Source organism: Suncus etruscus, chromosome 5 (genome assembly GCF_024139225.1).
Source record: "Suncus etruscus isolate mSunEtr1 chromosome 5, mSunEtr1.pri.cur, whole genome shotgun sequence".
Classification (NCBI taxonomy): domain Eukaryota; kingdom Metazoa; phylum Chordata; class Mammalia; order Eulipotyphla; family Soricidae; genus Suncus; species Suncus etruscus.
This window is the reverse complement of record NC_064852.1, coordinates 101,299,611-101,325,248: the sequence shown is the minus strand read 5'-3', so window position 1 is coordinate 101,325,248 and position 25,638 is coordinate 101,299,611. Positions and strand designations below refer to the sequence as shown.

Genomic DNA, 25,638 nt, shown 5'->3' with positions numbered 1-25,638 from the left:
TATTTTTAAGAAAACATTCGACAAGTAGACAAAAAGCAAAAAACTTGTTTACTTGTACCTTATGTAATAAATTGTAGATTTAAAAATTTTTTCTGGTTTGGACACAAAGGTCAAATTAGACCTCCATTGATTCATATCTATGTAGTTAAAAAAATACAGTATCAAATATCCCTCCCCCCCAAAACTACAAGAAAATATTTTTAAGTTTGAGTGTGGAGATATAGCTATATATGCTTAAGTATACAAATATCACACAAATATCACTTTACTTAAAAAATTCTTTTTGTCATACTGTAAACATATCCTATATCTGTACATTTCAAATAGTCTTTGGTACGACTAGTTATTGTGCTTTGAAATGGAGGCTTTAGGGACTTTTTTTGTAGCAGTGCTACGGAGACATTTTAAGGTATAAATAAGAAAAATGCACTTGGAATAAGTTATAATTAGCTGCTTTTGCATAATTTTCAAAAACTACAGTGTATGCCTAGTCACAGTTTTATGAGAAAAAATATCTCATTTTTTAACTCCTTAATTTTAAGGAACACTTAATCATTTTGGTTAAAATTCCATTTTTGAAGTGGATCTGATGGATTGCATGACACTAAGCTTGGATGCTCTCCAGCTGCTGAAAGGCACATTTTAAAGAATGGATTATATAGAAGTTGATCCTAGAATAAAAAGAAACAACAGTCAGTCATATATATATTATATATAATGAAGACTTATAATATATATTTATATTCTATATAAATATAATACTTATTGTATACAATAAAGACTTTATTATATAATAAAGTTGTAATAAAGACTTATAACTAAGAAATATAAAATTGTTTTATGCTCTCATTGGATGTAAAGGAACATTTGGATAACAAATTAACACCATTCCTAACTTTTATTTGTAAAAACCTTTTGATTTCTTGTTGTAAACAACACAATTATACAACTACTGTTCAAAAATTTATAGATGGCGTTATTTCATAAAGTGAGGTCTATAGAACATGCTTAAAACAAACATGCTTAATCTCATGCTTAAACCAAAATAATTTTATAATTATTTTGTCCCAATAGTATTTAAATAAAATATATATTAATATATAGTCTCTATTATCATATGGACAGACATACAAAATTAGCAAAGGTTGAAAAACTAAATAGGAAAATTAATGCTTTATTCCTTTCTCAGATAAGCAACTAAAATGAATCAAAATAATTACACAAAGGAGTAAATTAGTTGTCTGAATTACCTTCTGGATAGTCCATATCTGTTCTCCAGTGGCAACTGTCTTGTGACCTTTGTAGGAACATGCCTTTAGCTGAACAAAACCTGGAGCAGCATGAAGACATAGTTCCTTCTGGATGTTATGTCGAATTTCATGTTGAGCAGAGTATTCAAAGTACTATGAAAGAAAGAACGTCGTTATTGACAAAAGCACTCTTCTTTCTTAGTTGCAAAATGTTTCAATTTAAAAAAAATTAACTATCTTCGGTCACCAAGTAGTCTCTTGTAATACTGTTTTGATACTCTACACCCCTCGCTTAAGTAAGTCATTGTGGTTGTTAACTCAAAGTCGATTACTCAATAAAGTACATAAAAACTTACATGTTTTTTTGTTTGGCTCATACCTGGAAGTGTTGGGGCTTACTCAGGAATTACTACTAGTTCTGTCTTCAGGAATTACACTGATGCAGTTCAGTGCATGATGTGTGTGCCAGGAAATAAATGAGTTAGCTATATGCAAGACACATACTCACTGAAGTGATTAACTTCAGCCTGAAATCTCCATTTTCAATCTTACATCAACCACTGCCACAATTACATGCTGTGCTCTTTTCACCTAACACTAACAAAAGGTAGAATATGTGCACACATAACTTGAAGAATGTGCCTGTATTCTACTTCAAATGTTTTTCTGGTGATGGGAAGAATTTCAAATGGCTGGTAAACATGAGCTGGGGTCATGAGTTGGATCCTCAGCACTGCCCAATGTTGTTCTTGTGAATCCTAGTACTACTTTATAGCGGAGCCCAGGGACACACAGTTGGTTGAGCCTAAGAGTGGCTCCAGGTTGACTCCCCAACACCAAAGGATATTTTTTTCATCCTTCTGTGCCTAGCACAGTCCTTTTCATATTTCAAAAGTCTGAGTAGAGAGGTAGGTTTCTTCCCTTCCATGCAACAGACCAGATTTAACCCCAATCACTGCCAAGAGTAATTCCAGAGTAACCCCTGAACATCACCCTCAAATCAAACAAAAAGTCAACTCAATTTGGATTTCCTTCTTTATTTTTTCTTGAAGCTCCTCTATTGCAGAAAATTATAGTCTCGTTAGGATTCGTTGATGCATCAGGAAAATCTTTTTTGTTTTGGAGGCTACACCTGTCTGTTCTCAGGGTTTACTTTTGTCTTGTGCTCATATCGTACTAAGAACTGATTAAACATGTTTGATCAGCATATTTGTTTAATCAAACATCAAACATGTGGAAAGCAACCCACCCACTCTTCTATTTCTTTTGCCTATATACGGGAAAACTTTTATAGCACCCCATTAGAATTGAGTTTTCCCCACTGAAGGGCTGTATAGTAAAAATATATTTAAAAATAAATGATTTCATAGTGCTAGTATTCCTCAAATACAATACATTTATATAGTTGAGTTTTTTTTGGGGGGGGCCACACCTGGTGATGCACAGGGGTTACTCCTGGTTATGCACTCAGAAATCGCTCCTGGCTTGTGGGACCATATGGGAAGCAGGAGGCTCGGACCATGGTCCGTCCTAGATTAGCACGTGCTAGGCAAGTGCCCTACCGCTGCACTACTGCACTGGCCCCAATATAGTTAATTTTTAATAATAAAACAGTCAGCACTAATATTTAGTGAGCTCTTATGTGTTAGGCAAAACTGTTCTAATACATTAGATTAAATATGCCATAAACTTTATTAGCTCAATTAATAGCCAGGATTTAGACTTCTCTGTTGTTAGTCTCATGTATGTATCCATCCATAAATGTATCATTTTTATACCTGTGACAGTGGAATAAAAATAGCACTCTATCTCGACCTCTCTAATAATAATAAATCTCAGGATGTGAAAGAATGGCACTTTTGCGGGGGGGGGGGGGTGGTGGTGGTGGTGGTGGTGTCACACCTGGCAGTAATCAGGGGTTACTCCTGGCTCTATGCTCAGAAATTGCTCCTGGCAGGCTCAGGGGACCATATGGGATGCTGGGATTTGAACTGACCTTCTACATGCAAGGCAAACACGTTACCTCCATGCTATCTCTCCAGCCCCTAGAATAGCATTTTTATTTACACATCATCTCACATTTAATTAATTTATTTATGTATTTATTTATAATACAAGGAAGATTTTATTGAATAAAACTTACTTAGAAAGTAAAGTTACGGGCCTGGAGAGATAGCACAGCAGCGTTGGCCTTGCAAGCAGCGATCCAGGACCAAAGGTGGTTGGTTCAAATCCCGGTGTTCCATATGGTCCCCCGTGCCTGCCAGGAGCTATTTCTGAGCAGACAGCCAGGAGTAACCCCTGAGGAACGCTGGGTGTGACCCAACCCCCCCCCCCAAAAAAAAGAAAGTAAAGTTACTTAAAAGAGAAAAAGAAAGTAGGTGTTCCAAAGAGAATATGGCTCCTCCAGAGTGAAAGGTGAAAAAAAGCAAAGAAACAGAGATAAGCAAGTAAGTATGTGGACAAGGACAACACGAGTTTGAAAAGCAAACCTATTTCAATTTTAACTCACAGATTATTAAATTTAAAAATCATTAAAATTAAAAGAATGGAAATAATGGCATATCTTAGGCAATAATTTTTTTTGGTTTTGGGCCACACCTGGAGACTCAGAGGTAACTCCTGGCTATGTGCTCAGAAATCGCTTCTGGCTTTGGGGACCATATGGGACACTGGGGATCAAACCGAGGTCTGTCCTGGATCAGCTGCATGCAAAGCAAACGCCCTACCATTGCACTATTGCTCCAGCTCCTTTTAGGCAATAATAATTTTTATTTTATCTATAATTAATATCTTTATTAAAGGACCATGATTACAAACATGTTTGTTGTTGAGTTTCAGTTTTTTTAAAAAAAGGATACCCTCCTTCACGAGTACAACATTCCTACCACCAAAGCCACCCATTTCCCTCCTCTCCCAACCCATGCCTGCATTCAAGACAGGCATTCTATTTCTCTCACTCACTACAACTGATTGTCATCATAGTTGTCAGTGCAGTTATTTTTCTTTTTTCTTTACTTTAGGGTAGTTATTTTTCTGTCTGAACTCACCACTCTTTGTGGTAAGCTTCATACCATGGGCTGGTCCTTCCAGCTTTCATTTCTATTGTCACTGGATATTATTATAGTGTTTTTTATTTTTCTTAAAACTCATAGTTAAGTGAGACTTTTTTGTGCCTATCTCTCTCCTTCTGACTTATTTCACTCAGCATAATAGTTTCCATGTCCATCCAAGTATAGGATAATTTCATGACTTCATATTTCCTGACAGTTGAATAGTATTTCATTGTGTATATGTACCAAAGTTTCTTTAGCCATTCATCTGTTGTTGGGCATCTGGGATGTTTCCAGATTCGCTATTGTAAATAGTGCTGCAATGAATATAAGTGTGCAGAAGGTATTTTTGTGTTGTGTTTTTGTATTCCTAGGGCATATCCTTAGGAGTCATATAGCTGGATCATATGGGAACTCAATTTCCAGTTTTTTGAGGACTCTCCATATTGTTTTCCATAAAGGTTGAATTAGATGGCATTCCCACCAGCAGTGAGAGTCCTTTCTCTGACATCCCTGCCAGCTTTCTTATTTTTTGTGATATTTTTTTTTTGTCTGTGGTATGAGATGGTATCTCATTGTTGTTTTGATTTGCATCTCCCTGATGATTCGTAATGTGGAACATTTTTTCATGTGTCTTTTGGATATTTGTATTTCTTCTTTAAGGAGCTGTCTGTACATTTCTCCTCCCTATTTTTGTGTTTTGTTTTTTGTGTCACACCCGGTGGCACTCGGGGGTTACTCCTGACTCTGTGATAAGAAATCACTCCTGGCAGATTGGGGGACCACATGGGATACCAGGAATCCAACTGTGGTACATCCTAGGTTGGCAAATGCCCTACCACTGTGTTATTGCTCCAGCCCCTTCTTCTCATATTTTGAAAGGGTTAGACTTTTTTCTTGTTAATTTCTGTCAGTACATTGTAATCTTAAATATTAGGCCTTTATCTAATGAATACTGAGTGAATAGTGTCTCCCATTCTGTGGGTGCCCTTTGTATCCTCATCACTATTTCCTTTGAGGTGCAGAAACTTCTCATCTTAATATAGTCTCATCTGTTTGGATTGTGCTGTTTCCTCCTTGAAGACGCCTTTAGTATCAATGTCATGGAGTGTTTTACCTACATATTCTTCTATATACTTTATAGTTCTGGGTCTCATAACAAGGTCTTTAATCCATTTGGATTTGAACTTTGTGCATGGTGTTAGATGGAGTCTGAGTTTCCTTTTTTCCATGTGGCTGACCAGTTGTTCCAGAAACACTTGTTAAAGAGGCTTTCCTTGCTCCATTTTGCATTTCTTGCCCCTTTGTCAAAGATTAATTGATTGTATGTCTGGTGAACATTCTTTGAATACTCAAGTCTAGTCCACTGATCTGACAGTCTGTCTTTATTCCAATACCTTGCTGTTTTAATGACTATTGTTTTGTAGTACAATTTTAAGTTGGGGAAAGTGATACCTCCCATCTTTTCTCGTAGGATGCTTTAGCTATTCCTGGGTGTTTATTGTTCCAAATGAACTTCAGCAGTGTTTGATCCACTTCTTTGAAGAATGTCAAGGGTATCCTTAGAGGGATTACATTAATTCTGTACAATGATTTGGGGAGTATTGTCATTTTAATTATGTTAATTCTCCCAATCCATGAACAATGTGTCTCCATTTTCTTGTGTCCTCCTTTATTTCTTGAAGCAGCACTTTGTAATTTTCTTTGTATAGTTACTTCACCTCTTTAGGTAAGTTGACTCCAAGTTATTTGAGTTTGTGTGGAATTAATGTGAATGGAATTTTTTAATGTTCATTTGTTCTCTATCATTATTTGTATATAAGGACATTGAGTTTTGCGTGTTAATTTTGTAGCCTGCCACTTTGCTTTATAAATCTATTGTTTCTAGAAGCTTTTTGGAAGAGTCTTTAGGGTTTTCTAAGTATAGTATCATGTCATCTGCAAACAGTGAGAGCTTAACTTCTTCCTTTTTTACCTGGATGTCACTGATACATTTTTCTTGCCTAATTGCTATGGCCTACAGCAAATACTTCCAGTACTATGTTGAATAGGAGTGATTAGAGAGGACAGCCTTGTCTTGTACCATATTTCAGAGAAAAGGCTTTCAGTTTATCTCATTGAGAATAATAATGCCCATTGGCTTGTTGTAAATGGCCTTGTCTATATTGAGAAAAGTTCCTTCCATTCCCATCTTGTTGAGTTATTATCATGAATTAGTGTTGGACCTTATCTAATGCTTTCTCTGTATATTATTTTTATAATTTTATAATTATATATTATTTTTATTTTTCCTTTTGTTGATATAGAGTATTATATTGATTGATTTACATGTATTAAACCATCCTTGCATTCCTGAAATAAAATCTAATAGGTCATGTTGTATGACCTTTTTGATGAGGCATTGGATCCTATTTGCCAGGATTTTGTTGAGGATCTTTGCATTTGTGTTCATCAGGGATATTGGTCTGTAGTTTTCTTTTTTTGCAGCATTTCTGTCTGATTTGAATATCAGGGTGATCTTAGCTTCATAAAAGCTATTTAGGAGTGTTTCTGTTTCTTCAATTTCCTGAAAGAGTCTGAAAAGGATTGGTAGGTTTGAAAGGTTTGAAAGAATTCAATAGTGAATCCATCTGAGCCAGGGCTTTTTTTTTTTTTTGGCAAGACTACTGATTACCACTTTAATTTCCTCAATAGTTATGTGTCTGTTTAGATATGCAGATAATCCTGATTCAACTGTGGAAGATATTAAGCATCTAAGAATTATTAATTTCTTCAAGGTTTTCATGTTTTGTGGCATAGAGTTTCTCAAAGTAGTCTCTGATTACCCTTTGAATTCTTTTAGTATCTATAGTGATCTCCCCTTTTCACTTCTAATCTAGTTTATTAAGTTTCTCTCCTTTTTGTGAATTTTGCTAGAAGTTTACATGGCTGTGTCATTATTTATGTAGGCCCTTCTTCCTTCCTGATGTGTTTGCAAAGCGATAAATTTTTCTCTTAGTACTGCTTTTGCTGTGTCCCATAAATTCTGATAATTTGGCATTTGTTTCCAGGAATGTTTGATTTCCTCTTTGATATCTTCTCTGACCCACTAGGTTGTTCAGTAGTGAGATGTTTAATTTCTAGGTTTTAAAGTTTTTCTTCTGTGTCCCTTTGTAGTTCACTTCTAATTTCAGTGCATTGTGATCTTAGAAGGTATTCTGTACAATTTCTATCCTCTTGATTTTATGGAGATACGTATCATGGGCAGCATGTGGTCTATCCTGGAGAATAACCCCTGTGCATTGGAGAAGAACATTTATCCAGTATTCTGGAGATGGAGTTCACCATATATCTATGCTAGTCCACTTCCTTCCATTTCTCTTTTCAGAGCTAGTATTATCTTGTTGAGTTTCAGCCTGGTTGACCTATCAAGAGATGACAGGGCAGTATTGAGGACTCCCTCTATTACTGTGTTGCTATTGATGTTTTTTTTTTCAGATTTGTCAACAATTGTATTAAATATTTTGCTGGTCCCTCATTGGGTACGTATGTATTTGGAAGTGTGATTTCTTCCTGTTGTACATATTCACTGATTATCACAAAATGTCCATCTTGTCCCTTATAACTTTTCTGTCTAAAGTTTGTGTCATCTGATATTAATATGGCCACTCTAGGTTTTTTAAGAAAGTTGTTTGTTTGGATGCTTGTCCTTCAACCTTTGATTTTAAGTCTATGTTTGTTCTGACTATTCAGATGTGTTTCTCATAGGCAGCAGAATGTTGGATTCAGTGCTTTGATCCATTTTGCCACTCTATGTCTCATAACTGGTGCATTTAGTGCATAGATGTTGAGAGAGATCATTGTTATCGAATTTAGTATCATCTTTATGTAAGAGTTTGGTGTGTCTGTGGTTTGTCTTATCTAAAAGCAGACCTTTCAGGTTTTTTTTTTAAGGATGGTTTTGAGTCTGTAAAGTTTCTGAGCTATTTTTTCCATGAAGCTATATGTATGTATGTTTTCATGAAGCTATGTAAACCTGAAAGTGAGTCTGGCTTGGTGCAGTATTATAGGCATTTATTTAATTTGAGTTTTGCCACTATGTCCCACCACTGCTGTCACACCTTGAGGTTTTTTTTGTGACAGATCTGCTATAAATCTTAAGGACACTTGTTTGAATGTAATTTCTCTTTTTAATCTTGCTGCTTTCAGTATTCTATCCCTATCTATGGGATTTGTCATTGTGACTAGGATGTGTCTTGGGTTGCTTTTTTTTCAGTTATCTTTTTGCTGGTTCTCTTCATTCATGCAGGATTTGTTTGCATGCACTCTTTAGCTCTGGGAGTTTCTCTGCCATGATGATATTGACTGTTGATTCTTCCTGGAAATTTCCTTCTTGGTTCTTTAGGACTCCAATGACTCTTACGTTGTTTCTGTTGAGTTTATCAAAGAACTTTATTTTCATCTGTTCATATTCTTTGAGGATTTTTTCCCATTGTCTGATAATTTGTTTTAAGACTCTTTTCCATTCTATTTTGATGTATGGAGTTGTTATGCATCTCATCTTCCAGCTCAATGATTTGTTTCTCAGCTGCTATTACTCTTTTGAGAGGATTTCCAGTGACGTTTTCATTTCACCTGCCACGTTTTTCAGTCCTATTATTTCAGTTTGTAGTTTTTTGATTTCTATTTTGATACCTTCTTGATTCTTATATGTGGTCCATTCAGCAGGATCTATGCTTTCTTTGAGTTTTACGAACATCCTACATATTTCTTCTCTAAACTCCTTAACTAAGAAGTTAAAGAGGAGGTTGGCACTTTTCGGGTCATCAGAGCTGTCTGTCATCTTCACTCTCTATGCATGGTACTGGCCTGCGTTTTTTCCCCATTGTCACACCTGTATATGTTTTCTGCATGTTTTTCTAGAGTTCATTGATTAGATGTGTGTGGCTGAGGAGTAAAGTGGCGTGCCTAGGCTCCTCAGGCTCCACCCTTCTTGGTGGTGCTTGCTCACCTCTGATCACATATTCAGCAGACACTTCTGGGTGGGGTTGATACCAAAAGCTACAGCCAAATGTCAGGCAACAGCCACTTGAAATGGCATTTGGTTGCAATTAATGGCATTAATAAATTTTAAAGAAAATATAATTAAACAGCTGGGAACACTGAAGAATTAAAACTTATAACCAGAACAAATATCTGGAAGAAAATTTTAAAATGTAAAGCACTGTCTCTAAGACATATGACTTGAACTGCGATGCACTTGTTTATCAGTCAATATCATCAGATCATCAAAATTCTTGTAAACTGGGTATATAAAATTCCTGTCACAAGGGGAGGTTTATATTTTGATATTGAAAATATTTTGATATTGAAAGGTGGGAAAATGATGAAGCTGGATGACATCTCAACAAAATTTGCACTTGAGGAAGGAAATAAACATTGCAAGATATAATGAGTCAAATTATTAATTGAAATTAAATTTAAAGGAGAAAAATCAAGGGCTATGTCAATGAAATGGAAGACAGAATTATCTTAAAATATAAGCCATTGAATCCAAGGATAGGTTTACAGGCTAGAACATGCTCTGCATGCAGGGAGCCTGGTTGTGATTATGGGCACCAAATACATTCCCTAGGTTAGTTAGATGTGAACTCCAAGCCAAGCTAAAATCTTAAGCACTGATAGCTGTGACTCCAAAAACAGTAACAGAGATAACCCAAAGTAATGGAAGCATATGCTTTGGAAGGTCCAAACTCAATTCCTGGCACTGCATGATGCCTGAACATTGCTAATGGCAACCCCTGAGCACATAAACCAGGAATAAATCCTGAGGACTGCCAGTAGCTGCCCCACACCAAATTAAAACAAAGGTCAGAAAACTATTATTTTCATAACAATATGAAAATAATAATAATAATAATAATAATAATAATAATAATAATAATAATAATAATATCTCTCCCCTCCATCCTTATATGGCTTTTTCACCTTCAGGATTTTATATAAGTTCCTGAAAACTTCACAAGACTAGGTAAGTCTGACTCCATTTTCCACCTCTCTTTTTCCTGGTCTAATCTGCACCAGCCACATTCTTTTACATGATATCCATGTACCTGGCCCTGGATTTCTGACCTTGCCTCTTGTCTGTTGAGCTCTCCTCCTGAAAAAACGATTCTTGTCTAATCCCTTCAGGTTACCCCTAAGGATACATTCTCAAAGATGTTCTCCAAAAACATCTCATACCACTTCATCAATATACATGAATCCTAACTGGTAAAACAAAAAGTGGTAACAAAAACAGAAACAAAACAAAACAAAAAACTGGTAAAACAAAAAGTGGTAAAAAGCTTGGATACAAGAAATTCAAAGAGACACTTTTTAAAAGACTTTTATTTTTTAAATTTTTAAAATCTTTTTTGGGTTTTGGGTCACATCTGGCGGTGCTCAGGGTTTACTCCTGGCTCTGTGCTCAGAAATTGTTCCTGGCAGGCACAGAGGACCATATGGAATGTTGGGATTTGAAACACTGTCCATAGTCCATCCTGGATCGGCTGCATGCAAGGCAAATGCCCTACCTCTGTGCTATCTCTCTGGCCCCATAAAGAAAGACTATTTTAAAATAGCGTCAAAACTGACAAAAAGGGGCCGGAGAGGTGGCACTGGAGGTAAGGTGTCTGCCTTGCAAGCACTAGCCAAGGAAGGACCGCAGTTCGATCCCCCGGCGTCCCATATGGTCCCCCCAAGCCAATGGCAATTTCTGAGCGCTTAGCCAGGAGTAACCCCTAAGCATCAAACGGATGTGGCCCAAAAACCCAAAAAAAAAAAAAAAAAAAAAAAAAAAAAAGCTGACAAAAATACTCTAAATACAATGCTTACTATAATTTACTCTTTTTTTTTTTTTTGGCTTTTGGTTTTTGGTTTTTGGGTCACACTCAGCAGCACTCAGGGGTTACTCCTGGCTCTATGCTCAGAAATCTCTCCTGGCAGGCTCAGGGGACCATATGGAATGCCGGGATTCAAACCACCAACCTTCTGCATGCAAGGCAAAAGCCTTACATCCATGCTATCTCTCCAGCCCCTATAATTTACTCTTAAAACCAGAAAAATATAGCTTTTATTTTAAAGTTGAAAACTCACCATACTAACAGTAATAATATTTTAAAATTTTAAATAGCATTATTCTATTATTTTCTTTTGTTGTTGTTGTTGTTTTTCAGTCACACCCAGCAGCGCTCAGGGGTTATTCTTGGCTCTGCACTCAGAAATCATTCTTGTCAGTCTCAGGGGACCATATTGGATGCTGGGATTCAAACCACTGTCCACCCTGCGTGCAACACAAATGCCCTATGCTGTGCTATCTCTCTGGCCCTATTCTTTTGTTTTCTTATAGAACATTCAACTGATAGGGTAAACAACTTCAAATTGAATTCAGGACCAGAGTGAAAAATCACAATGAAGACTATTAAAATTAAATATTAATCGTCACGTTTTTCTTCAAACATCCGATTCACAGCTTACCTATATATAAAACTGATTTGAGACTTTAAAAAAGTGAACAACAAAACACTTGTGTTTATAAACTATCAGTGAGATTTTTGATGCAGTGCTCACCTGATTTCCTCCAAGTCCATGACATGTATACAAAATTAAGGGTTTGCCTCCTTGATTATTTTCTCCAACATCCAAACATAGAGGCTGATCAACACTTTTAATCTAAAGAAAAAATAAGCAATAGAAATTGAGTCAATGTTATTGAGTCCTTTTATTAAATTAAGGAAGTAATATTATTGATAATATAAAATACCAAAAGCATTCAACCCAAAAGTATTTAGCAATTTTTCCTTAATTATATAAATGTTCATGGCAAGGAGTACACCAAATAAAGGTAACAAGAAAATACTCACATATCCAGATATAACAGGATTCAGGTCTGGCACATACACTTCTGGATAAATATTTTTTAGATACCATGTAAAATTTTTACATTGAAGGCGATGCTTTATTTCAAATCTTTTTGAAAGATCACCAAATGACTTCTGGTAACAGATGAAAAGTGAAAGGAATACTTAGTAAAAACAGAACCAATAAAACACTTCAAATGCTATGTTTATATAAACACATAGGTCTTAATAATAAATTCTGCACCAAAATCCAATATACAATTTAACTGCATTCACCATTCTTTCATGGAACTGTATGCCTGCCCACACATTTCTAGTTTCAAAGAGACTCAGGTTCTAACTGTGGTACTGGCAAAGGCTATTTTATTCTTCCTTAGGGCACAAACTTTTCCATGTGAAAAAGATCATGAGCAAAATGTTGTAAAAATGAAAATGACAAAGTCCAAAATGGGCTCCAATTTTCTATTCCAAAGGGATCTCTTAAGTGAAATATTGATAAAACAGGCAATAGAGGAGGATGCAAGAGGAGTTTCAGAAGTGACAAAGGACAAGGCTCAAGGGCCTTGGGTTTGCCTGTGATATAGAGGCTACATACTATATACCTAATGTTCCAGACTAAACATCATTGCAATGTGGCAACACAAACTACAATCATTAAATTAAAAAAATTTATTTGGGCCCAGAGAGATAGCACAGTGGCGTTTGCCTTGCAAGCAGCCGATCCAGGACCAAAGGTGGTTGGTTCGAATCCCGGTGTCCCATATGGTCCCCTGTGCCTGCTAGGAGCTATTTCTGAGCAGACAGCCAGGAGTAACCTCTGAGCACTGCCGGGTGTAGCCCAAAATCCAAAAAAAAAAAAAAAAAAAAAATATTTGTCAAGTGTGCAACTTGAGGGTGGGTGGATTTGAGGAAACATTTTTATAAGGATGGAGTCACAGAGGTGAAAATGTGATGTGCCAACAACTTTACTATTTATTATCAATTTACAAATTATTATTTGTAAATCAGCATCTAAGGAAAAATTAAAAAAAAAATAAAAGCGTCAACACTTCACGCAATCTCTTCTCCCCATCAAGTTACACCCCTCTCCCACTCACCTTATCCTCTCTATACTCCTAACCTCCACCACCATTATATTGGCAAATATATTTACAGCTTAGCTAAAGCTGTTGCTAACTCCTAACATTATCTTAACAGTAACAATGTAGTAGAAAAAAATCAATTTCTTAATCATGCATTTTATTTTTCTTTATTAAAGAAAATAAAAAAAAACAATATTCTTAAAAAGCACTAGAAAGAGAACAACGGAAGACCAGGCATGGGTACCCATCCAAACTCTATCAATTACTGCATGGGGCTGAATTTCTCTCGTGCAACCATGACCTGTTGGGTTATAAAACCTGAACAAATGACCTGATTGGAGCTAGTGAGACCCTGAGAACTGTGAGTGAACTAAGATCCTAAGGAGCAAGTGTTTTGAACCTTCCAAGGTCACAACAGCTGAAGACCACTCCCAAGTGGGCAGCCACTAATGCTACCACTAAATAATCATCAACTCCATATACCTTAATTTGGACTCTGTACTGAACTTTTAGTACCCAGGACAGCCTAGCTACACCAGCCACATTAGACCAACAGTGTATTAACCCTAATTCCATTCAACATTTCCTCAATAAATCACAAAAGTAGCTGTGTGAGCAAGAAACAACAGAACTCTAATCACAGAGTAGCAGTAAGTTCAGGCCAAAGAATTTATTTCTTAAATCAGAGTAAGAGGCTCCACACAATAACACAAGAACACCAAATTGGAAGGGGAAAGAAGAGACCACCACCCACCAAGTTCCCCAAGAATTCTCCCTGGCAGTGGAAAAGATTGAAAGCATATTTTAATTAAAAGAACCTACACAGGCACATAAGAAAACACTGCAGAACCAGTGCAAAACCATTGGATACAGATGAGGCCTTTAGTCTCCACCAGGAATTTATAGCTATATAATCTCTCAATTTCAGAGAAGAAATGCTGAGGATGCTTAATGAGTTCAAAGGAACAATGGAATGGACAGTCAATAAAGCAGAGGAGGATAAAATAGCTGAAATGAGAAAAAAGCAAAAATGTCAACATTAAAAAATTTTGTACGTGAAATAAAATATTCAATGTATGGGCTAAACAGTAGAATAACAGCAGGTGAAAACAGAATCAGGGAGCGTCAAGATGATATGTAGAAAATCTCTACAGCAGATGGAAAAGAAACCTTAAAATAAAAGAACAGCAGACAAGAGAACTTTAGGATGAATTCAAGAGGCACAACATAAAAATTATAAGTGTCCCAGTGATAGGGAAAAACCCTGTATGAATAAATAACAACAAAGATTATTATTATCGAAAAGTTCCTAGATCTGTACAAGCAGGCATCCAGATCCAGAAAGCCCAAAAAATACCAGCTAAAAGAGATCCAAATAAAAAGACTCCAAGACATATCCTATTTTGAATGATGAAACCAGACCTAGAGACACAAAACTGAAAGCAGCAAAATCAAGGAAGGAAATAAAAAGGAGCATCCCTAAGATTTAGATAACACCTATTAGATGACCTATTAGTTAACACCTATTTAGATAACACCTATGGTGTAACATAGTAAAATAACTCAATAAAACGAATGCTTTATCAGGAATACTTTACCCAGCCAGTCTCTCATTTATATTTGAAAGATTAAAACATGACTTCATGAGTAAATAATAGCTTAAGAACTTCATAGATGCAAAAGCAATTTTATAAGAAACAAAGGAGTTACTTTAAGACAGGACAAATTCCACAAACATGCAAAAATTTCTAAAAAAAGATGGTATAAAACTATGACAATAATCTCTATGAAGGTAAATGGTCTAAATGAATCTATTAAGGGACACAAAGTAGCAAAATGGCTTAAAAATTGAACCCAATATTCTGCTGACTATAAGAAACACATTTGAATAATCAGAGCAAACACAAACTCAAAGTCACAGAACAGAACACAATCATTCAAGCAAACATCCTCCTCAAAAAGGCTATGGTGCCCATACTAATATTAGAAGACATACATAGACATTAGGCTTAAAAAGTTATGAGACAGAGAGGCTCATTTCTTTTTTTTTTCTTTTTTTTTTTTTTAGTTTTTAGGTCATACCTGGTGGTGCTCAGGGGTTATTCCTGGCATTGCGTTCAGAAATTGCTCCTAGCAGGCACAGAGGACCATATGGGATTCCAGGATTTGAACCACCATGTCCTGGATCGCTGCATACAACCCAAGTTCAACCCCCAGCATCCCATATGGTCCCCTCAGCCTGCCAAAAGCAACTTCTGAGTGCAGAGCCAGGAGTAATCTCTGAGTACTACCATGTGTCGCCCAAAAATAAATAAATAAAAAAATATGTCAATACAAGAAAAATAAAAACCATATGATGATATCAATTGATGCTGAGAATGCATTTGACAAGATCTAATACCATTCATGATTTTAAAAACTCTCGATAAAATGAGTTGAAGGAAATTTCCTCAATATAATCAAAGATATTTACTATAAGCCCATAGCAAACATTAAACTCAGTGAGGAAAAACTAAGTCTTTCCTCAAAAAGCAGGCACAAGACAAGCTTGCCCACTCACCTCTACTCATATAGGATTAGAAGTATTTGCCATAGAATCTTAGGAGGAGAGGGCAGGCTACATCCCATCCTGCCATAACCATGCCCTCTGCTCTTGCCACACAGAACTGCCACTTAGCCAATGGCCTAGCTTCCCAACTCAATCACAGAGCTCTGTAAAGATATCAAACTGACCAAAACTTCAGTATACAAGTGTTTGGGCTGACATGTGCAGGACTTTTTTGGAGTGAGTACATCTCCCACTTTCTCATATTTCTGGAAGATCAGCAAAAACTACACCCCATGCCTGACAAGGGGGTAAGCTTCATGCATTCCTGACAAGGGGGTAAACTTAGGAATGAGTGGAAATCTGGGGACAATGGTAGAGGGAATTTTACATTGGTGACAGAATTGGTCTTAGAACTATGACTTGGAATTATGACTAAGTATACGTGGTCTTCAAATAGAGTAATTTATATAGATTTATGTATATATTAGTTCATTAAAAGAAGAAAAGTATTTTCCACAGCAACTAGGCAAGAGAAAAACCTATCAAAGTCATCCAAGTATTGTGGATGACATACTATAATTAGAAAATCCTACTAAAGATTCTACAAAAAAGCTTCAAGATTCAATTGATTTGTATATGGCAGCAGGCTACAAAATTAATATGCAAACATCCATAGGCTTTCCCATATAGAGAAAATAAAGGAGAAGAAAAAATATTACAAAACAATTCCATTCACAACTCTGTCTCAGAAATTCAATTGCCAGGGTAAGAACAGCAGGTAGGGCATGTGCCTTGCATGCAGCTAACATGGGTTCAATCTCCAACATCACACATGGTCCTCATTGTCTGCCAAGAGTAATACCTGAGTGAGCATCATCAATTATTGCCCAAAACAAACAAAAAAAGAAACACAGGTACCTTGTATTCAAATTTACTAAAGAGATGAAAGACCGGGCCCGGAGAGATAGCACAGTGGCATTTGCCTTGCAAGCAGCCGATCCAGGACCAAAGGTAGTTGGTTCAAATCCCGGTGTCCCACATGGTCCCTCGTGCCTGCCAGGAGCTATTTCTGAACAGACAGCCAGGAGTAACCCCTGAACACCGCCGGGTGTGACCCAAAAACAAAAAAAAAAAAAAAAAAGAGATGAAAGACCTCTTTTAAAAAAGAAAACAAGCATATAAAACACTACTTCAAGAACTACTTCAAGACAGAATAGAGCTCCTAGAACCAAAGAAAGACTGGATCCCAGACTTTGTCCTATAAGCTATGGATATACCAAGATCTCTAATTATAGAGCACTGATTTTGTCAGCCACAACTGTAAAGAATGTTTCCAGGCATCAGAAAAGGACCTTGGGGTTTGTCAATGAGCCTGTCCAAAGCCTGTAGTCGTTGCCATGACAATATACTTAAAGTTTGGAGAAACCAGGTATCTCCTAAGTCAAGGGAATTCCCTTGATCAATTTCCCCAATACTTACTGTGTTTATGAAATTAAAAAAAAAAGACACAAAACCTTGCCACCTCCTTTTTTTAAATTTCTCTCTTTTTTTCCCTTTCTCACGTTGTAGCCATTTTAGCTGGTGTTTATTTTTGCTGTCATGTTTCTTGTTGGTGCACAGTTGTTTTCTTTTTTTTCTTTCCTTTTTTTTTTTTTTTGTTGTTGTTTTGTTTGGTTTGGTTTGGTTTTTGGGCCACACCTGGTGTTGCTCAGGGGTTACTCCTGGCTGTCTGCTCAGAAATAGCTCCTGGCAGGCACGAGGGACCATATGGGACACCGGGATTCGAACCAACCACCTTTGGTCCTAGATTGTCTGCTTGCAAGGCAAACACCACTGTGCTATCTCTCCGGGCCCTCCCTTTTTTTTATTTTGCTCTTTCTTTCCCCCTTTTCTTCTTTTAAATGGATACTGATAGGTCCTAAACAGAGCCCTCCCAGCATTCCTTTTTTCCCCCCTTTTTCTACAACAGAACCACCCACGGGGGGGGGGGGGATGACACAAAGTGGATGGAACCAGAGCAAACCCAAAGTCAACAACAGCAGAATCAAGATACCCGATCTATATCAAAATATATACAAAAGGGATCTGCTACACTAGGAGTCTAGGAAGCAAAGGGAGGAGGTATGGGATGCATGCTGGGAACAGGGTGGAGGAAGGACAATACTAGTGGTAGGAATGAATCTAATTCATTGTCACTTTGTACCCTAAATGTAACTGTGGGATATTTGTAATAAAAAAGTAAAATAAAATAAAACAAAACACTACAACAAGAAATAAAAGACAGAGGAGCTGGAAACAAATCCCCTGCTAATGAATTGAGAGGATTAACATCATTAAAATTGGCATTACTCTGCAAAGCAATGTATAGATTCAATGCAGTCCCTATAGGAATGCCAATGACATTTTTCAAAGAAACATCAAAAAGACTCTGTTGGGTCCCTTAAGCTCGGCAGACATTTTGGAGCTTCCCCCGGCTTGCTTCAACCTGGGAACTTTGATCTTCTCTGGCATTCATCCCCTGACGGCTTGCCTCGGTTGAGGTGAGTCTTTCCAGGCCGGAGCTGTGGATAAAGCTCACTCTGCTGGTTCCCTTAAGCCCACCTATAAGGGGTCGAAGCAGAGGAGCGCGGCCGCTTTGCTTCGCAGCAGCGCACTCCACCTAGCCAATGAATATTACCACAACACATAGAAAAACCCACAGCATAAGCGTGACAATGGGGAAACTATGCAGACCAATATCAGCCAAAGAGAATGAAGATGGAAACTCTGATGACCCAACAATGGCCAACCACCTAAGCAGTCTTTCAGAAATGAAGTTTAGAGAATAAATATGGAGGATGCTCATAGAACTCAAAGAAAGTATAGATCAGAACACTAATAAAAATCAAGAGAATCTGAAGATAGAAATCAGAAAACTCCAAACTGAAATATCAGGTCAAATAACAGGTCTGAAAAACTCAGTAGACGAATTGAAGACCATAATGGATGAGCTTTCCAACAGGTTAAAAGCAGCTGAGAACATAATTAGTGCGCTGGAAGATGCGATGCATAACAACTTTACACAGCAGAAGAGATTGGAAAAAAGCCTTAAATCAAATGATCAGACAATGGAAAAATTACTCAGAGAATACGAGCAGATGAAAATAGAAGTCTTTGATAAGCTCAACAGAAACAATTTTAGAATCACTGGAGTCCCAGAGACCCAAGAAGAAAATCTCCAGGAAGAATCAACAGTCAAGAACATCATTAAAGAGAAACTACCAGAGGTAAAGAAAACATGTGACCAAATCCTGCATGCCTGAAGAGTACCAGCTAAAAAAGACACCAGGAGAAATACCCCAAGACACATCCTAGTCACAATGAGGAATCCCACAGATAGAGATAGAATACTGCAAGCAGCAAGATCAAAAAGGGAAATTACATTCCAGGGAGCATCCTTGAAATTTACAGCAGACCTGTCACCAGAAACACTCAAGTCCAGAAGGCAGTGGTGGGATATAGTGACAAAACTCAATGAAATAAATGCTTTGCCAAGAATACTGCACCCAGAAAAACTCACTTTCAGGTTTGAAGGAAGTATACATGGCTTCACAGATAAACAACAGCTCAAAAACTTTACAGACTCAAAACCAGCCTTAAAAGAAAAACTGAAAAGATCTATTCTAAAGACAAGACAGAACAAAAAACACACCAAACTTCTACACAAAGATGGCAATAAATCCCATGACAATTATTTCTCTCAATGTCAATGGACTAAATGCACCCGTTAAGAGGCACAGAGTGGCAAAACGGATCAAAAAACTGAAGGCAACCTTCTGCTGCCTATTTCTTGTACACACCTGAATAGTCAGAATAAACATAGACTCAAAATCAAAGGCTGGAGGAAAATCATTCAGGCAAACAACACCCTTAAAAAAGCGGGGGTGGCTATACTAATATCAGATGACACAAATTTTATACTCAGAAAAGTTGTAAGGGACAAAGATGGACATTATGTACTAATCAAGGGATATGTACAGCAGGAAGAAATCACTCTCCTAAATATATACGCACCCAATGAGGGACCAGCAAAGTATTTAATACAATTGTTCACAAATATGAAAAATGATATCAATAATAACACAATAATTGTGGGAGACCTCAACACAGGCTTGTCAACACTTGATAGGGAAACCAAATTGAAACCCAACAAAAATATACTAGACCCAAAAAGAGAAATGGGAGAAAGAGGCCTAGTAGATATATATAGGACACTCCTTCCTCAGAAACCTGGATACACATTCTTTTCCAATGTACATGGGTCATTCTCCAGGATAGACCACATGCTAGTACATAAAACATACCTCCATAAAAACAAGAAGATAGAAATTTTGCAGGCTACCTTTGCTTACCACAAGGCTCTGAAGTTAGATGTGAACTACAAAGGGACATAGAAGAAAAAAATTTAACACCTGGAAATTAAACAGTCTACTACTGAACAACCAGTGGGTCCGAGATGAAATCAAAGAGGAAATAAAAAATTTCTTGAAAACAAACAACAATGAAAACACAAACTATCAGAACCTATGGAATACAGCAAAAGCGGTACTGAGAGAAAAATTTAGAGCTTTGCAAGCACACATCAGGAAGGAAGAAGGAGCATACATGAATAGCTTAATGACGCAGCTTATAGAATTAGAAAAAGATCAACAAAAGAAACTAAAAATAGGGAGACAGAATGAAATAACAAAGCTGAGAGCAGAAATCAGTGAAATGGAAACCCAAAAAACAATCTGAAAGATCAACAAAAGCAGTTTGTTCTTTGAAAAAATAAATAAGATTGATAGACCATTGGCAAAACTCACAAAGCAAAAGAGAGAAACTTGATAACGCATATTAGAAATGAAAAGGGGGAGATCACTACAGATACTGCAGAGATTCAAAGGATATTCAGAGAATACTTTGAGAAACTCTATGCCACTAAATATGAGAACCTGGACGAAATGGATAAATTTCTGAACTCATATAACCTTCCACAGTTGAATGAAGAAGATGTAGCATATCTAAACACCCACATCACTATTGCGGAAATTAAAACCGTAATCAAAAATTTGCCCAAAAAGAAAAGCCTAGGCCCTGATGGATTCACGAATGAATTCTTTCAAACATTTCAAGAGGAACTACTACCAATCCTGGCTATTTTATGAAATTGAAAAAACAGGAACACTTCCAAATAGCTTTTATGAAGCCAACATCACCTTAATACCAAAACCAGAGAGACAAGCTGCCAAAAAAGAAAATTACAGACCAAGATCCCTGATGAACACAGATGCAAAGATCCTCAACAAAATCCTGGTGAACAGAATCCAGTGCCTCATCAAAAAGATCATTCACTTTGATCAAGTAGGTTTCATCCCAGGATTGCAAGGATGGTTTAACATCCGTAAATCTATCAACATAATACACAACATCAACAACAAGAAAAATAAAAATCATATAGTCATATCAATAGATGCAGAAAAAGCATTTGATAAGGTTCAACACCCATTCTTGATGAAAACTCTCAGCAAGATGGGAATATAAGGAATCTTTCTCAATATACTTAAGGCCATCTACCACAAGCCCAGTGGCAAATATTATCCTCAATGGAGAAAAACTAAAAGCCTTCCCTCTAAATTCTGGTACAAGACAAGGCTGTCCTCTCTTACCACTCCTATTCAACATAGTACTAGGAGTACTTGCTATAGCGATTAACCAAGAAAAAGATATCAAAGGAATCCAGATAGGAAAGGAAGAAGTCAAGCTCTCACTGTTTGCAGATGACATGATACTCTACCTAGAAAACCCTAAATACTCAACCAAACAGCTTTTAAAACAATAGATTCATATAGCAAAGTGGCAGGCTACAAAATCAGCACACAAAAATCAATGGCCTTTTTATACACTAATAATGATAGGGAAGAAATGGACATTAAGAGAACAATCCCATTCATATTAGTGCCACACAAACTCAAATATCTTGGAGACAATCTGACTAAAGATGTGAAAGATCTATACAAAGAAAACTATAAAACACTGCTCCAAGAAATAAGAGAGGACCCGCGGAAATGGAAACACATACCCTGCTCATGGATTGGCAAGATCAACATCATTAAAATGGCAATACTTCAAAAGCATTGTACAGATTTAACGCAGTTCCTCTAAAGATACCCATGACATTTTTCAAAGAAGTGGATCAAACACTTCTGAAATTCATTTGGAACAATAAACAACCTTGAATAGCTAAAGCACTCCTTGGGAATAGGAATATAGGATGCATTACTTTCCCCAATTTTAAGCTGTATTACAAAGCAATAATTATCAAAACAGTATGGTATTGGAATAAAGACAGACCCTCAGATCAGTGGAATAGGCTTGAGTACTCAGAGAATGTTCCTCAGACATATAACTACCTATTTTTTGATAAAGGAGCAAGAAATCCTAAATGGGGCAAGAAAAGCCTATTCAACAAGTGGTGTTGGCACAACTGGTTAGCCACTTGCAAAAAAGCGAACTCAGACCCCCAGCTAACACCATGTACAAAGGTAAAATCCAAATGGATTAAAGACCCGATATCAAATCTGAAACTATAAGGTACATAGAACAACATGTAGGTGAAACACTCCAGGACATTGAGACTAAAGGCATCTTTAAGGAGGAGACAGCACTCTCCAAACAGGTGGAAGCAGAGATTAACAGATGGGAATATATTAAGCTGAGAAGCTTCTGCATCTCAAAGGAGATAGTGCCCAGAATACAAAGGCCACCCACTGAGTGGGAGAAATTATTCACCCAATACTCATCAGATAAAGGACTAATATCCAAAATTTACAAGGTACTGACAGAACTATACAAGAAAAAAACATCTAACCCCATCAAAAAATGGGGAGAAGAAATGAACAGACACTTTGTAAAAGAAGAAAGGCAAATGGCCAAAAGGCACATGAAAAGATGCTCAACATCACTAATCGACAGGGGGATATGCAAATCAAAACTACTATGAGGTACGACCTCAAGCCACTGAGATTGGCACACATCACAAAACTGGAAAACAAGCAGTGCTGGCAGGGACGTGGAGAGAAAGGAACTCTTTCACTGCTGGTGGGAATGCCGTCTAGTACAACCTTTATGGAAAGTGATATAGAGATTCCTTCACAAACTGGAAATTCAGCTTCCATATGATCCAGCTATACCACTCTGAGGAATATACCCAAGGAACACAAAAATACAATACAAAAATTCCTTCCTTACACCTATATTCATTGCAGCACTATTTACAATAGCCAGACTCTGGAAAGAACCAAAATGCCCTTCAGCAGATGAGTGGCTAAAGAAACTGTGGTTCATATACACAATGGAATACTATGCAGCCGTCAGGAGAGATCAAGTCATGAAATTTTCCTATACATGGATGTACATGGAATCTATTATGCTGAGTGAAGTAAGTCAGAGGGAGAGAGAAAGACGCAGATTGGTTTCACTCATCTATGGGTTTTAAGAAAAATGAAAGACATTTTTAACAGTATCTCAGAGACAAGAGAGATGAGGGCTGGTAGATGGAGCTCATGATATGAAGCTCAACACATAGAGTGATGAGTGCAGTTGGAGAGATGACTACACTGAAAACTATCATAACAATGTGAATAAATGAGGGAAGTAGAAAGCCTGTCTCGAGTACAGGTGTGGGGGGTGGGGAGGAGGGAGATCTGGGAAATTGGTGGTGGGAATGTTGCACTGGTGAAGGGGGGGTGTTCTTTACATGACTGTAATACAACTATAATCATATTTGTAATCACCATGTTTAAATAAAGATAATTATAAAAAAAAACTCCTGATATTTATATGGAAGAATAAACCCTCTGAATAACTAAGGAAATCTTTGTGCAGGAGGGAAAGATGGGAAGCATCCCTTTTCCAAACAACCACAAACTGTAATTATTAAAAGTAATAGTAATTAGAACAGTTTAGTATCGGAATAAAGATTGACCCCCAAATAATGCATATGATCAGTTAATTTTCAATAGAGAAGCAAAAAAAAAGGGGCTGGAGCCGTGGCACAAGCATTAGGGCATGTGTCTTGCACGCGGCTAACCTAGGACAGACAGTGATTTGATCCCCGGCATCCCATATGGTCCTCCCCCTGCCCCCCGAGCCAGGAGTGATTTCTGAGTGCATAGCTAGGAGTTTACTTCTGAGCGTCACCGGATGTGGCCCAAAAAGCCAAAAAAAAGCAAAAGTGAAATTAAGCAAGGAAAACCTCTCTAACAAATGGTGCTGGGAAACCTGGCCAACTACATAAACAACAACTATACAACAATGAAAAAACCTCACACTCTTTTTAAACTCATGCACAAAACTCAAATCAAAATGGATTAAAGAATTTAATATTATACTTGAAATCCTATTAGGTACATAGATGAAAATGGAGACTCCTCAAAAGTCTGAAAATTGAGCTCCCATATGATCCAGCCATACTACTCATAGGAATATACCCTAGGAACACATGCACATAAAACACAATACAAAAATACCTTCTGCACACCTATATTCATTGCAGAGATAGTTACAGTAGCCAGAATCTGGAAACAACACAGATGCCGGACAACAAATGAGTAGCTAAAGAAACTGTGGTACATATACACAATATGCAGCTATCAGGAAAATTGAAGTCATTAAATTTTCTTATACCTGGATGGACATGGAAACTATTACACTGAGTGAAATAAGTCAGAAGAAGAGAGACACAGAATAGTGTCACTCATCTATGGGATTTAAGAAAAATAAAAGACATTATTGCAATAATACCCAGAGACAGTAGAGATGGGGGCTGGAAGGACCTCTCCATGGTATGAAGCTTACCACAAAGAGTGGTGAGTTCAGTTAGAGAAATAACTACACTGACATCTATCATGACAATTGTAGTGAGAGAGAGAAATAGAATGCTTGTCTCAAATACTGGCAGGGGCCAGGGGAGGAGGGAAATGGATGGCATTGGTGGTGAGAAAATTATACTAGTGAAGAGAGGTGTCCTTTTGTATACAGACATGTCTGTAATTATGGTGCCTAAAGATATTAATTTAAAAAATAAATAAAAAATAGGGGCCGGAGTGGTGGCACAAGCAGTAAGGCGTCTGCTATGCCCGAGCTAACCTAGAAAGAACCGCAGTTCAATCCCCCAGCATCCCATAAGGTCCCCCAAGCCAGGAGCGATTTCTGAGCGCAGAGTCAAAGGTAACCTCTGAGGGCCACCAGGTGTGGTCCAAAAACCAAAATAAATAAATAAATAAATAAATAAATAAATAAATATAAAAAAGCACTTTCTATGACTAAATCTAAGGGAATCTTCAAGAATAAAAGACTAACCAAGAAAGTGGAAGCAAAATAGCAAAAATTAACAAATACCTCAAGGAAAACAATACCAGGATACAAAGACTGCCCATGGAATGAGAGATATTAATGACCCAAAAATGCCTCTGAGAAGGAATTAATATCCAATATATATACAAGGCACTGGTAAAACCTAACAAGGAAAAAAGTTCCAACTCAATTAAAAATAGGGAAAGATTGGGCCGGGAAGGTGGCGCTAGAGGTAAGGTGTCTACCTTGCAAGCACTAGTGTAGGACGGACCACGGTTCGATCCCCCGGCATCCCATATGGTCCCCCCAAGCCAGGGGCGATTTCTGAGCGCATAGCCAGGAGTAACCCCTGAGCGTCAAACGGGTGTGGCCCAAAAACCAAAAAAAAAAAAAAAATAGGGAAAGATATGAATAGAAAGTTCCTTAAAGGACAAATACAAAAGGCAAAAA

At 37.2% G+C, this 25,638-nt stretch overlaps 1 protein-coding gene across 1 annotated transcript in view; it reads right to left on the bottom strand.

The window, feature by feature from the left end:
• Positions 1-247: 247 nt before the first annotated feature.
• Positions 248-25,638, bottom strand: part of GALNT3 (polypeptide N-acetylgalactosaminyltransferase 3) — a 46,887-nt gene continuing 21,496 nt past the window's right edge. Inside the window, exons 7-10 of the mRNA XM_049773419.1 lie at positions 12,187-12,318; positions 11,894-11,995; positions 1,251-1,403; positions 248-671 (exon numbers count right to left, since the gene is read on the bottom strand). Of these exons, the coding sequence (XP_049629376.1) occupies positions 549-671; positions 1,251-1,403; positions 11,894-11,995; positions 12,187-12,318 (510 nt within the window). The 3' untranslated portion in view covers positions 248-548. The remainder of the gene's footprint in view (positions 672-1,250; positions 1,404-11,893; positions 11,996-12,186; positions 12,319-25,638) is intronic.